The sequence below is a fragment of the Setaria viridis genome, chromosome 2 (assembly GCF_005286985.2).
Source record: "Setaria viridis chromosome 2, Setaria_viridis_v4.0, whole genome shotgun sequence".
In the NCBI taxonomy this organism is placed as follows: Eukaryota; Viridiplantae; Streptophyta; class Magnoliopsida; order Poales; family Poaceae; genus Setaria; species Setaria viridis.
This window is the reverse complement of record NC_048264.2, coordinates 34,418,042-34,431,185: the sequence shown is the minus strand read 5'-3', so window position 1 is coordinate 34,431,185 and position 13,144 is coordinate 34,418,042. Positions and strand designations below refer to the sequence as shown.

At 49.6% G+C, this 13,144-nt stretch overlaps 2 protein-coding genes across 11 annotated transcripts; both read left to right on the top strand.

Moving 5' to 3' along the window:
* The first annotated feature begins 6,887 nt into the window (after positions 1–6,887).
* On the top strand, positions 6,888–8,545 carry LOC117846309 (polygalacturonase inhibitor 1). Its single transcript, XM_034727452.2, has one exon. It carries the CDS (start codon positions 7,204–7,206, stop codon positions 8,212–8,214), a length of 1,011 nt encoding a protein of 336 aa, XP_034583343.1. The 5' UTR covers positions 6,888–7,203; the 3' UTR covers positions 8,215–8,545.
* Positions 8,546–9,625: 1,080 nt separating this feature from the next.
* On the top strand, positions 9,626–12,056 carry LOC117846103 (uncharacterized). 10 transcript variants are annotated; one of them, XM_034727206.2, is made up of 3 exons: positions 9,803–10,553; positions 10,660–11,016; positions 11,268–12,056. In XM_034727206.2, exon 3 carries the CDS (start codon positions 11,362–11,364, stop codon positions 11,767–11,769), a length of 408 nt encoding a protein of 135 aa, XP_034583097.1. In that variant the 5' UTR covers positions 9,803–10,553; positions 10,660–11,016; positions 11,268–11,361; the 3' UTR covers positions 11,770–12,056. The 10 variants fall into 10 exon arrangements, 8 of the variants coding, with proteins under 8 accessions (XP_034583097.1, XP_034583095.1, XP_034583096.1 ...); XM_034727204.2 differs by having other exon boundaries at positions 9,804–10,553; positions 10,660–10,762; positions 10,883–12,056; XM_034727205.2 differs by having other exon boundaries at positions 9,804–10,553; positions 10,660–10,762; positions 10,873–12,056.
* The last annotated feature ends 1,088 nt before the right edge of the window (positions 12,057–13,144 follow it).

The following is a 13,144-nucleotide window of genomic DNA, read 5'->3' as shown; positions in this document are numbered from 1 at the left end:
ACTAGTTTGTATTGATCTTTTAATTGTATACGATGAGTGTAGAAGGCTGGACTGATTCCTTTCAATTCTTTGATCGTATATTCAATCACTTTTTGATGCTTTCTTAATAAAAATTCAGCAGCTTCTCAGTTTCTTGCTTGCTCAACTCGTCGCTAACAATGACTGGATACATCTTATTGTTCCCTAAATATTCATATTTTAATCCCTTGAGTAATGGTTTCTACTCAACATTTGGTGCTTCAGGCTCTTGCTACTCTAAATCTCCAATGTCTTCAATTTTTTTTCTAAAGTTCCACATTGCGGTGATAATGCTTCAGTTGCTTCTCCCAGTTCATTATCCTAACCATCCTTGTTGTTTTCCATCGCTCTTAGTAGAGAATCCCTAAAAGTTTTAGCAAAACATACACTTTCTACTTCCTCGTTATCAGGAAGTAGAGGCAAGATTTGTCAAGAAGCAGGTAGAAAATTATAAGTGTAGTTGGCACCATCAAAATTAATTGTTACTTTGCCCTTCCCAGCATCAAGCACAGCATTAACCAACTCAAGTAAAGGTCTACCATGGATAATATCATCATGTTCCTCATGGCAACCATCAATAACAAAGAAGTCGGTTGGTATTAGTTTTCACGAGATAGCAACATCTAGATTTCTAAGCACACCTAGAGGTTTGATTGTTCTACCATCTCCTATGATTAAATTTACCGGGGTTGGAGCAAGCTGTAAAGTTTTACTATAAAGCTCATGACAAAGTTTCGAAGACATAACACTTACATGTGCTCTGATGTCGCAAAGCGCTTTGTATATGATCTTCCTATTAATCATGCAATTGATATGTCGTGTAAGCAAAGATTCTCCTTAATCTTGATCAGCCCCAATCGTGTATACTTTTCCCAGTCTAGCAAATGGTGAGGTCTCCAGCTTCACTCCCATGATTCTCTTCAGTTCGGTGACATAGTATGGGTCTACTTCTTATTCAGAGTTTTTGAATTATCTCTCCAGTTATCTCCTTATCAAGCACATAGCCAGTGTTTCTCTCCGGTGGAAAATCTATTTCAATAGCTCTAGCCTAGCCTTTTTTATTTGGATATGGTCTATGCTTATCAAATATTTCACTGAAGTCAATAGGAATACAATCCATTTGTTCAAACTCCCGCAAGGGCTTTGCATTCGCCACGCTTCGAGCTTCTGATGTTTCTTGTTTGTCATATTTGACGCACCGAGTAGGTTCCTCTTTTATGTGTGTCGGTTCTTCTTCTTTTTGCACCACAAGTTCTTCTTTTGCATCATCATGGAGTTCTTTTATGAAAATCCCAGCAAGCTTATGTTCTTGATTTTCTTCCTCCTGCGCTCCAGGTTGATAACTATCCCATTCTCTATTTATGGCTGCTTCTTTCCTGATCTTCTGTAACAATTGAGCGGCCTCCTTAAGTGTTTTCTCCATTAGATCTCCTTCTGTGCACATGTGAACAAACTTCCGGTATTTTTGAGTTAGTGAAAAATAGAATGTATGCAACATCCTGAGAATACAAGCTTAGGTCCTTGTTCAAGTAGTCTATTAAATATATTCCAAGCTTGATCTATTCCTTCATCTTCTTCTTACACGAACATGATCACTTCCTTCCGAACATTTTGAACTTTGCTCACAGAGAAAAATCTCCCACATAACTTTCTCATTAACATCTCCCAATTCCCCTTCGCATCAAAAAAAGCTTCTGCATACCATCGTTTTGCTTTACCTGCAACTGAAAACGGGAACACATTCCACCTAAACCAAGCTGGTGGAATTCTTTCTTGTTGTAGCGTGTTGCAAAGCGTTGTGAATCGCTCAATGTGTCTGTTTGGATTATCAATCTCTACTCCTTGGAAAGGACTGCTCTTAACCATGTCGATTATTCCTTTATTCGGATCGTACTCCTTAGTTGCAAGCCCTGAATTGGATTTCTGCATGTCGAATTGATTGGTTAATGGAATTGCATAGTCCCTCAGCGACTTTTCTCCTTCCTCCTTGTAGTGATTGATCAAATCCATCTAGACACTAAAACCAAAAACAAAGATTTTCTTTTCTAGAGAAAAAGTTAGGTATTAGAGGTTAACAAAAATTAATGCGAAGTTAAATGTAGCAAAACTGACTTGTTCCCCGGCAATGGCGCTAGAAAAGCTTGTTGACAGCAGTTAGCACACTAAATTATGAATCGCAAGTGCACGGATCGGTTGTAGCTTTTCCCTTAAAGATTCCCCCAAGGTTTATCAATCCACGGAACAAGGGATTTGCACGCTTAACTAAGCACTAATTGATGTAACCGAAAGTTCTTTGAATAGGATATGATTATGCTAACAAAAGAACTAAGCAATCTAGATTAAGATGAATAGAGAGTAAAGGTTGTGAACAAGATAGATTAAACGCTTATCCTAGTGATCTAGAATCACTTGTAGATGCAATCGTCATGCATGAACGAATTAGATCTAGGTGTTATCGTGAGTGGTTGTGAACCATACCCAATACTTTCCCACCCAGAATAATGTCACTACATAGGGATACTCAACTATCAAAACATAAGAACACATCAAGATGATCATTCTAGGTAAGTAAATAAGCAACCCAAAGTAGTGTTGGCCAACCTTTTCATGAAAGAGCATCATCAAGATAAGATTGATAACCAAATAGATCTCAACCAAAGGTTTGGCGATTACAAATCAAGATCTCCATACAACCCCGAGGACAAACAGAGGTATTACCCCATGATTTTACACATGTTGACGAATTTTGGGGTAAAGACGCCATGTAGATCAACTAGACCGAAGATGATGACGAACGGGGGTAGGGAAGACCCAGACTGATCGGCCCGGGCACCTCTGAGCCGATCGGCTCAGGGGGTTTCCTCCTCCCCTAGTGCTCCTCTTCACATGGCCTCCTTTGGATCCAATCTTCTCTCCGTTTTTCCTACTTGTAGCGGTAGTGGATGGTGTTTGCGTGGTGATTTCCTCCTCTCCAACTCTTCTTCCTTGAAGTCCATGAGGGGTATTTATAGTCTCCAATAGGCAGTGGCTCTGGATCAATGTCGGTGAAAAAATTTCTAGAGATCATCATAGAATTCATGCTGAAGAAATTGAAGGTCAACCGGATCCTTGAATGGGCCAGGCAGATCGGCCCAGAGGGTCCCAGGCCGATTGGCCTGGGCCCTTCCTGGTCCTTCTGGTTCTCTCCTTCCTCGTGTTAGCTTCCCTTGATGACCCATGTCCAAATATGCATTAAGATCTTTATACAAACCTCCTTGATTATGTCGTATTTTCTGCCAAAATACAACACATATGCAAAAATAGGGTTATTTTAGGTGCCAAGTGGCGGGTTAGTATAAGAATAAGCATGAAAACACTAGTTAAATAGCACAAAAAGTGTCAATAATGAGTGTCAACAGCTACCCACCGCTAATGCCTATGTACGTGCCTGAGGGGAAAAAAACGTGTGGATCTGGTCTGGCGCGGGCGCTCCTATACATCGCACAGAAGGTGTGAATCTTTACCTCACATAGCCCATCAGGGCCACGACGGAGGGTGGACCTTTCTTCTTCGTCTTGATGCTGCTTTTCTCCATAGGCAGAGCAAAGTCCCACTCCTTCCTCGTTCATCTTCGGCCACAAGCCCCCGCCTCATTCACTGTCCCACCCGGATTCGACGTCGCCGCCGTCGCCGGAGCCACCGGCCACAACCAGCACCTCCCCTAGACTCAAGAGAACATGATGCCCCCTCCAACCCTTCCCAACCGGACTACACCACCACCGCGGCGGGCGGCACCCTCACCGCCCCGACGTCCCACCCCCACACCGCCACCACCGCCTAGCTGGCGGCCTCCCCAAGCCATGATTTTAATCCCGACACACCTAAACCTCCCAAATAACAAACCCTAACCCAAACCCCAACCTGTAACCTGAACCTCGTAGGAATAGCTCTGATCTCGTCGAACTTTGTTTGCCTGAATGCAAAGCAGTGGAATGACAGTCGGAAGGAGCGGCGGCAGTGTGACGACAAGCAAGAGTATCTGCACCGCATGTTGATGATAGGTGGAGGAGAAGGCTCAGCAGCTGTCGAAATTAACTGCTAAGATGAATCTTAAAGTGAAAGTTATCTAGCATTCCCACCATCCCGAAGATGCATAGGATTTCAAGTCTGGCACCTCCATCTCATGTTCAAAACGATAGGGTAATCTGGCCCATGACCGATTTCCGCACGGGCTTCTTGCCTAGGTGAAAGGCTGGGATGGCCCCATGGCCTGTGGGGAGGTTTCTGTACTAGCCTAACTCGATGCCCCTGCCTAGCCCAGATCCTGTCCATCCTGTACTGATCCCGGTGGATGCGATTTGCTCATAGCATGGCAGCCCCTAGTAGCACTGGATATTGTTGTCCGTTGTCGTCCCCTTCTCCTCTGCTGAACATTGACAGATCAATCGTGCATGTACACAAATGTAAAGTAGTGGTACAAAACCAAGGATGAAATTGACATACGTAGGTACATGGTCCAACATTCAGAGATGGGAGTGAATTCATGGTCCAACAGAAGTTACTCTCTCTCTCTCTCATAGCCGGGCGTTCCTGCTATGATTTTCGCGCCGCCTTGCCCTACCCCTCACGTGATTCCCCTCTTCACGATGACGCCGACTCCCGCTACTTCCACCGCACCTAGCCAGTGACCATCCATGACTCTCTCCCTCTCCTCCCCCCTCTCCCGCTCGCATTCAGCTCCACCCAACCTTTCCCTCGAACCCTAACCATGTCTTGTGTTCTTTATTTTGATAGGATTCTCGGTGCAAGGCAGGACCGAGGGCGAAGACAACCTGCATCTGTCGGATCGGAGAGGAGACTCCCGCTGCTTCGGCTATATCTCGCCGGTCACCATCCACCCCTCTCCCTCTCCCGCATGTCTGATTTGCAATTGTCATTTGTCAGTTCTGTTTTATCCTATAAAAAAAACTTTGTCAAATCGTTCAGCCTGGGAAATATACAATTTCTTTTAATTTCCGCAAACTGGTTTTAATTTCCATTGATGTGATATATCTGTTTGCCTAGAATTTTCAAACAGCTTAATGTTTGCACGCATCACTTCAAGATTATATGTGTTTAAGTGCCTTCATTTGTATTAGCACGAGTATATGATGTCATGATTTTTATGTTACATCGATAATCCTTTCATGTTTCCTCTAGTGCTTTCCATTGTAATCAATTTCTTTTAAACAAAATGATATTCGGCATAGTTGCAATCAGAGGCAAATATCATGGGATTAGTCGAGACCCTTGATGCCTAAAAATAATGGAAATGCATTGATAACGTGGTGGTAAGTCAACTAGTTGTGGACTTGTACTGCCGGTTGCTCGAAACCCTGGTTTAAGAGATATACATTCTGAATCGTGATTACGTCTATCCTCGAACTCAAGCCCTTATGATTGCATTGTCCTGTGGGACATCTCTTCCAATAGGTTGAATTTTGTATGCTAAACATATTAATAATATAATATTGTGCAGAACTTTCATACTCCTTCTGTTTGGTGGTTTATATTTGTCGAGAAAGAGCTCTAGCTTCTCCCCTACTGGTTGACATTACTAATGCATTCAAATGGTGCGCATGAATGGGCATCCAACACATTAGTAGCTCATGATAAAGCTAGAAAATCCGTGGTGGTTGTATCGGACAAGAGAAATGGAGAAGGTGATGCGTACTGTAGCGACTATGTTATAGTCAAGAACAGGAATCACCCAGGATCGTAAAGAAAATAACACTGGTGATATCTTCATCTAACTTTGTGAGGGGGCGAGAGGATGGGTTTTTCTGACAAGAGAGTCAAATACTACTGTTCTTGCTGTATATGATGGATTCTATTTAGTGCGTACTAATTTCAACAGTATCTGCGAGACTAGAGAATTGTTGGAAGATGAAGTTAACTTGACTCGTTCGCGCACGTTCATGCTGACTCCACTATCTCAGACCACTAGCAAATTAACAGACACTTATAATACTGTAGAGTCAGTTGAGTCCTATCTAATGTTTGATCCGGCAGTTATGGTACCTAATTCAAGTAACTATTAAGTTGTTGCTCCTTTGAGAAGACGAACAGTGGAGAGAATAAATTGACTAGTGCACCTGTTTTTTCTTTATGGGAGGTGTTTTTTCTTTATGGGAGGTAGGACAATGGAATGTCTTGCAGGATTGTCGGTATTTATTATATACTAATATTTTTTTACCCTCACCAATATTATTGCTCAATAAAAAAATTTACGCACACCAACTTTTTTTTTGCATTCACCAACATTTTTTTGACATTCACCTACTTTTTTTACTAAAAATATGTTGAGATAGTTCATCTAAAATGTTGATTTTTAAAAATATAACAAAACATAATCATATTGCATCTCATTTCTTTGTAATAGTAATTCCAGCAAAGATCACGGTTAATCGGATTTTAAATTGGATGCAGGATTCAAGAGAAAAAAGATCATTCAAAGATTAGAGTTTGCTTAGATTTCCATCCTCCTCCCTCCACTCACGTCGTGACACATGTCCTCATCATGTGCTATTGGCTCCTCCATGGGGGTGCGGCTGCCGATCCAATTATTATCCAGATACAATATCAACGTAGTGTTGCACGAATCTCAAACGGTGCAAGGTGGGTAAGAAAAATAAATAGGATTTCCATGGTGTTCTGGGCCTGTAGGTAAGCCGCGGCGCCTACAGAAAGAAGAAGCCCACAGCGCTGCCACGGCCCGCGTCGTCTCTTGTTCGTCCGGCCCGTGTGCCCGAGTCCTGCGCAGACACTGCCATCCGTGTTCATCACGCGCCTCTGCCACTCGTACTCGTCACCGGCTGCCCAAGCCAGTTTCGACAATTATTGGGTTCCGTTAGTACGAAGACCATGAACAGAAAGTGTTGAAGCTTTTGAACTACCTGTACCCTTCAGGTCGTCAGGTGCGTGCTCACGGCTCCGCTCAGGCATCTTTTTGTGCAGCCATGCACGGTTTCACACAATCACATGGCAATGAACAAGAGAGGGAGAAGGCCACGTGCTACGATCTTGGTGCGAAATCACGCGCCATGCATGCTGCTAGCTGCTCCAATCCAGCACAGCGCCGCCTCCGCTCGAGCTCTGCTATAGTGCCATATATCACGCTCGCCACGGGTTGCGCAACGGCGGGCAGAGCGGATCAAGGCCAAGGCAATGTCGCCGCGCATGTCGCTTCCCCTGCTCATCCTCCTCCTGCTGCTGTCGGGCTACACCGCCCCCTCCCACGCCGTGATGGCCTGCCACCCCGCCGATCGCGCGGCGCTGCTGCGGGTCAGGGCGCAGCTGGGCGACCCGGCCCGGCTCTCCGCGTGGCGGCCCTCCGCCGCCAACTGCTGCGCGTGGGACCCCGCCGTGGTCTGCGGTGCGGCGGGCCGCGTCGTGTCTCTGTCCCTCTGCTCCCTCTCCGACGTCTCGGCGCGCGTGCCGCCAGCGCTCGGCGACCTCGCGGCACTCGAGATCCTCCAGGTCGTCTCCGTCCCGGGCATGTCGGGCCCCGTCCCGGCGTCCTTCGCCAACCTCACGCGCCTCCGCGACCTTGACATCAACGGCACCTCCATCTCCGGTCCCGTCCCGGCCACCCTCCTCGCCGGCGCCGCCAACCTCAGCACGCTCGCCATCGCCAACAGCAAGCTCGCGGGGCCCATCCCGGCGTCCCTCGCCGCGTTACCCAACCTCAGGTACCTGGACCTCAGCGGCAACCTGCTCACCGGCGCCATCCCGCCGGGGCTCCTGCACGGGAGCTTCCGGTTCCTGCTCCTCTCCAACAACCGGCTCACGGGGGAGGTACCCAGCGGCTACGGCGACGGCATCGACACCATCGACCTCTCGCGCAACCAGCTCACCGGCGACCCGTCGCCGTTCCTGTCCGGCATCACGAAGCCGGCGGCCAAGATCGACCTGTCGTGGAACGGGCTGGAGTTCGACATGACGGGGGTCAGGTTCCCGCACCACCTCCGGTTCCTGGACCTGAGCCACAACAGGATCACGGGGAGGGTGGCCAAGTCGCTCATGGACGTGAGGCTGGAGCACTTCGACGTCAGCTACAACGAACTCTGCGGCGAGATCCCCGCGGGGAGGTTCATGTCGGGGCACGGGGCCGAGTGCTACGCGCACAACAAGTGCCTGTGCGGCACGCCGCTGCCTCCCTGCAATACGAGTATGTAGGGGTGATAGTTCGTAGTTCACGTTTCTGCACGGATGATCATAGTCATAGCAGTGATCATCTACGTCTTTCTCTCTTTTGCTTCGCGACGAAGTGACCGTCGTTATCTCTGAATCATGAATTCCTAGTTTCCTACAGCGATCAGTTGGAAAGATCATCACGAGCGGCTTGGGGTGTGTGGAGTGGCATACTACCTTTGGCTGAAAGTGAAAGTGAAACTGCTGTCAGCTAGTACCTCCAGTTTTTTTTTTTTTGAAAAGGAGAAACCTCCAGGTTTTTCGTCAGTGGAATCCACTGTTTGTTACCGACTGACATTTTGACCGAAGAAATTGGTCGCACATCTTTCCCTGGATGGGCTTTTATTACTTGCTGGCTGCAACGGACCAACGATAACCCAATAAGTGGGCTTTCTCTCATTTTGAGTATACGATCCGGTCCATGGGCTTTTCTGCGGTATACAAGATGGGCCTATAGCTCAAAGCGCACTACGACGTTCCAGAAAAAATTCAAACAGACGAGAAATCTAGCGATGCATCCTCTAAAAGAAATCAAATAAACATGTACATTATTTTAAGTTCCGTCTTTATCCCAAAATAATAAAAAAACACAAGGAAAAATAGGCGCCTCTCTCTCTCTCTCTGTCAAGAAAAGGGAGGGAAAAAATAAAATAAAGAGAGGTCATCAAGGCAGCAACACGGCAGCACGCTTCTGGCTTCCCCTGAGTTGCTCCTCCCCTGCATCGCGTCGTGGCGACCAAGGGGATCATTGGAGCCTTGACCCCGCGCGCGTCTGTGCACGCGCGACGCGTCTGCCTGCCCGGCTGGCGTCTCCCGTTCTCCCTCCCTCTCCTGTTTGAACACGGACGGGCACGGGTCTGAAGTCTGAACCCGGCAAACGGGGCGCGGGAGCGGGGCAGGCGGGGCACGAGCGCTGCTGCAGGGCTTGGCACGAGGCTGTCGGCCAGCGCGCGCACCCGCGGGCCGCGGCCGGCAGACACCACCAACGCCGCTGCTGCCGTGCTGCGCCCACTCGCCGTACTCCCTTGTCTCCCGATCAACGCCAGCCGCCCGCTACCGTGTCCTGAGTCCTGACCAAAGAGATAAGAAAAGGCAAAAAAATCACACGAATTCCTCTCACCAAAGAATACCACACCGACGGCGAGCTGTGACTTTCGCTGCTTCCATGATGCGGTAGGCGACGGGCGGATACCGGACAGGTAGAGTGACGGGGAAGCCGCCGGCGCGCGGCTTTTCGTGTGCCGGACGCGACCGCCGCCGCGGCCGCGCGCGTGGCGCCTTCCGTTCCACGGCTCCCTCCGGGCTTCCTTTTCACGAGATCTCGACTTGTCCGAGTGCGCGCGTTTGGTCGGACGTACGTCGCTCGCCGGGATTTGCCGCCCAAAAGACAGTAGCATCACGCATGACACGATCAGAACACCGATGCCCGCCGTCGTGCGTTGCAAGCTTCGTCCAGCACGGCGGCGGCGGCCTCCGTCCTCAACGCCGGCGCTGCTCCCGCCGCAGCTAGCCCTGCCGCACCACACACAGGACCGCCGCCGTCTCGCGACGTACACGCCATCGCCCCCGTCTCGCACAGGATAACAGAAGGCAGAGGCAGAGACCCGGCCGGTCCTGTCCGAGCAATCAGATTGGAACGCGTGGCCCCGATCCGCGAGCCGATCGATACGGCCGGTTTCGTGGGCACACGGTTTTGGCTCAAACCCGTCGACGGAGCCCAGCCGGCTGATTATTCACCCGCCGTGCTGCAGTGCCGGAGAGGTGGGGGGAGGAGGTCCCGTTCCCCTTCCCGTGTCTGGTGTCTCTTCGCCAGCCGTTTAGTGGGGTGCTGCCCTGCTCGCTTCCTTCCTCCTCCGTTTCGTCTCGTCGCCTCCCTCCGTACGGGGAGGAGCAGTGCGCGTACTGAGACAGCAAGGGGACATTGCACATTGGCGTGTCGCAGGTTACGACCGATCGAGCTCCCAGGTCCCCGTCGCGTTTCCTTTGGCCCTGTGTTACCACGGCCGGCGGGCAAGAGCGGGAGCAGTGCGCGGAACGGCTTTTACTGTGACGCTTGTCGATGGGGCCCCTGGTACGTTCGTCCGCCGCGTTGGTGCTCGTACGGGTCAGGGAGTAGTGTATTTCTGGCGGCCAAGCCAAGCATCCTCCGTCCCCTCCCCTCTATCTTTCTGTCTGCAGAACAGTGTGACCAGTCAGCTCTTCCTTCTTCCGGCCTCCTCCTCTGCTCAGATAAGCCCGTGGAAGTCTTGCGGCGGGCGAAACCTCGATCGGACGCTCGCCGGTCGCCGCTCTCTACAATCCGTCGCCATCTGCAGCATCTTCGCGTGCGTCCTCCGTGCTTCGCCTTGTTCTTGCCCCCCGGTTGGTTGCTAGTTTCGTTTGCTCAACCTTGAAGATCTCTCATGATTTTTGTAGTGCTATGATATGCAGGTAGAAATATCTTATCCACGGATTCTCTTGATCACGGGCTTCTATTCAGAGAGAAGTCGACAGATCGCCGGCCTCTCTGCATGATACCGCGGGCCCACAGCAGGTCAGTTCCGTGCGTGTTCTTGCTAGCTCTCCTCATGTCTGTGTTCTTCTTCAGTATACGTATCGATCTTGTGCCTCGGAGCTTATTGTGTTGGTCAATGTCTTGGAGAGGTCGATGCAGGCGATGTGAGACTAGCTCCGGACACATTTCTTGCCTTTGTTTCAGGTTTTTTCCATTGGATGGTAGTATGGTACAGTCTCAGTTGTACTTGGTTCTACTTCGGTGTTCATCGCTTCATCAGTAATAGATTTATGGTTGCAATCTTCCTCCCCCAATATCTGAATGTCATTATTTCAAAAAAAATATCTGAATGTCATTTTCAACAGCATATCACAAATAATCACAGAATAGTTGATTGTCTCCTATTAACCACTTCTAGCTTCAGATTCTTCCTGTTACCTCTTCCCCACTGTTTTTCCTTCCCACCTTTTCAAAAACATATTGAAAATGCGTGTGAATGAAAACGGCCTGAACCAGTTCTTTTCTATTCCGTGCCTATTTGCAGGTGTGGGATCGACCGAGTAGTGGCACCAGGGCAACAAGCTCGCAACTCCCTTGTTGGTTGAGGGCGCGGTTTGAGGGTGTTTCTCCATTCCTAGATGGGCAGGCCTAGAGGAGGAAAGGTTAAACGGCCGACGCCCCAAGCTACCAAGAGCGAGGACACCGACGCCGCCAGCGGCGACGAGGAGGCCGTGATGCCAGCGTACAAGAGGAGGGGGCGGCCGCAGAAGCACCTCAAGGCTGACGACACCGACGAGGAGGAGCAAGACAGTGCCAAGGTCGAGCCCATGGAGGACAGTGACGGCGTCAAACCGGCCGTGCCGGGCAAGGGCTCGGCTGAGAACGGAGGGAAGAAGCGGAGGCGTCGGCAACCGAGGAAGCGAGGCTGCGACCCGGCGGCGGAGGAGAAGGACGAGGCCGTCAAGCAGAGCGGGTTCCGGCACCACGGGAGCCGGCGGAAGAGCACCCCGCGGCGAGCAGCCGAGGCAGGGGTGGAGTGCAAGTGAGGCTCCTGATTGGATTGGATTAGCCATGCCACTATGCGAGCCATGACGGATTGCATTTTCGTTTCCTTTTCATTTTTGTCATGCTTCCTGTTGTATAGATCAAGCGTCAAGGAGTTGCTGATTCGGCATGAGCATGCTGTGACTCTGCTTCCATCTTATTGTCCAGGACTCTGCTTGGATCATTAGTGGTGCCATTTCTTGAGGTTTGGACATGTGGTGCTAAACTTTAGCAAAGTCACATCGGATGTTCAATAACCATTTGATAATGATAAATTAATTAGTCTTAATAGATTTGCCTCGCTAATTAAACTCAATTAGTTTTGTAATTAGACTACATTTAATACTTCTAATTAGTATTCAAACATGCGATGTGATAAGTGATAAAAGTTTAGCGAGGGGTGTACCCTAAGCTTTCGGTTCCCACGAGTACCTGAATCGCTGAGGCTTCCTGCGTAAAAAAACTGGGGCTTTACTTGGCTAGCCTCCGATTCTCGGAAGGACGCTCTCCTAAACATCGCACGGAAAGGTGGATAGCGTTTACATCGCACGGTCCACCAGACCCACGACGAAACTACTTCCTCCTCCTCCCTATCGTCCCGTGCCGCCGCACTTGTTTGTTTCTTGCTACAGAAAAAATAGCGTTTAGGGAATTTTCTTTCTTGCTACAGAAAAATTTACAATCCGTGTACATCGATGTATCTATGGCATGTGAGACCCCATAGTCATTGACGGCAGCATAGGAGGGATTTAGAGTTTAACCCGCGGCGTGTAAGGAATTATTCCTTTTCTTTTTCATCTCCATCCAGAGTTCACATCCTCCACCGCCACCAGAGCTGCCGCCTGCAACTATGGCCATCTCAAACTATTGTGAGTATCACGTCCTCCGTCTCCTGCTCTGCACAACCGCCCTCCCCCTCCACCACCATCACGCCTGGAGGTGCCCTCGCCACCTCACGATCCCTCCCACCCACTGCCAGACCGACGACCATCCCCGGCCATCCTTTTTATATATCTGAGGACATGGACCCACCGAGCAGCCTAACCCGAACCCTGACAGGTTGCACGGCAACGCAAGGGGTGGCGGCTCATCAGGAGAGGCGATGCTCGCATGACGCGGCGGCAGCAGCTGCCAAGGTGGAGCGGCGCGAGCGGAGTCAGACGGGCCGCGGCGGCAGCGACGACATCGTCAGAAGGTCGTGCGGGTAGAAGATAGGAGGAAAGACATAATCTGCACCTTCCGTTGCGAGCTCTTGCAGAAATCTTATATCTTAAAGTGGAAGGTAAATAAGATCTTATATTTCGGAAGATAACAAGCAACCTGGCGGTGATAAGAACCCTTTATATTTCGGTTTATACAGACATCACTTGTTTTTTT

Excerpts from the sequence above, each read along its gene's own strand:
- LOC117846309 (XM_034727452.2), top strand. The coding sequence starts at position 7,204 with ATGTCGCCGCGCATGTCGCTTCCCCTGCTCATCCTCCTCCTGCTGCTG.
- LOC117846103 (XM_034727206.2), top strand. The coding sequence starts at position 11,362 with ATGGGCAGGCCTAGAGGAGGAAAGGTTAAACGGCCGACGCCCCAAGCT.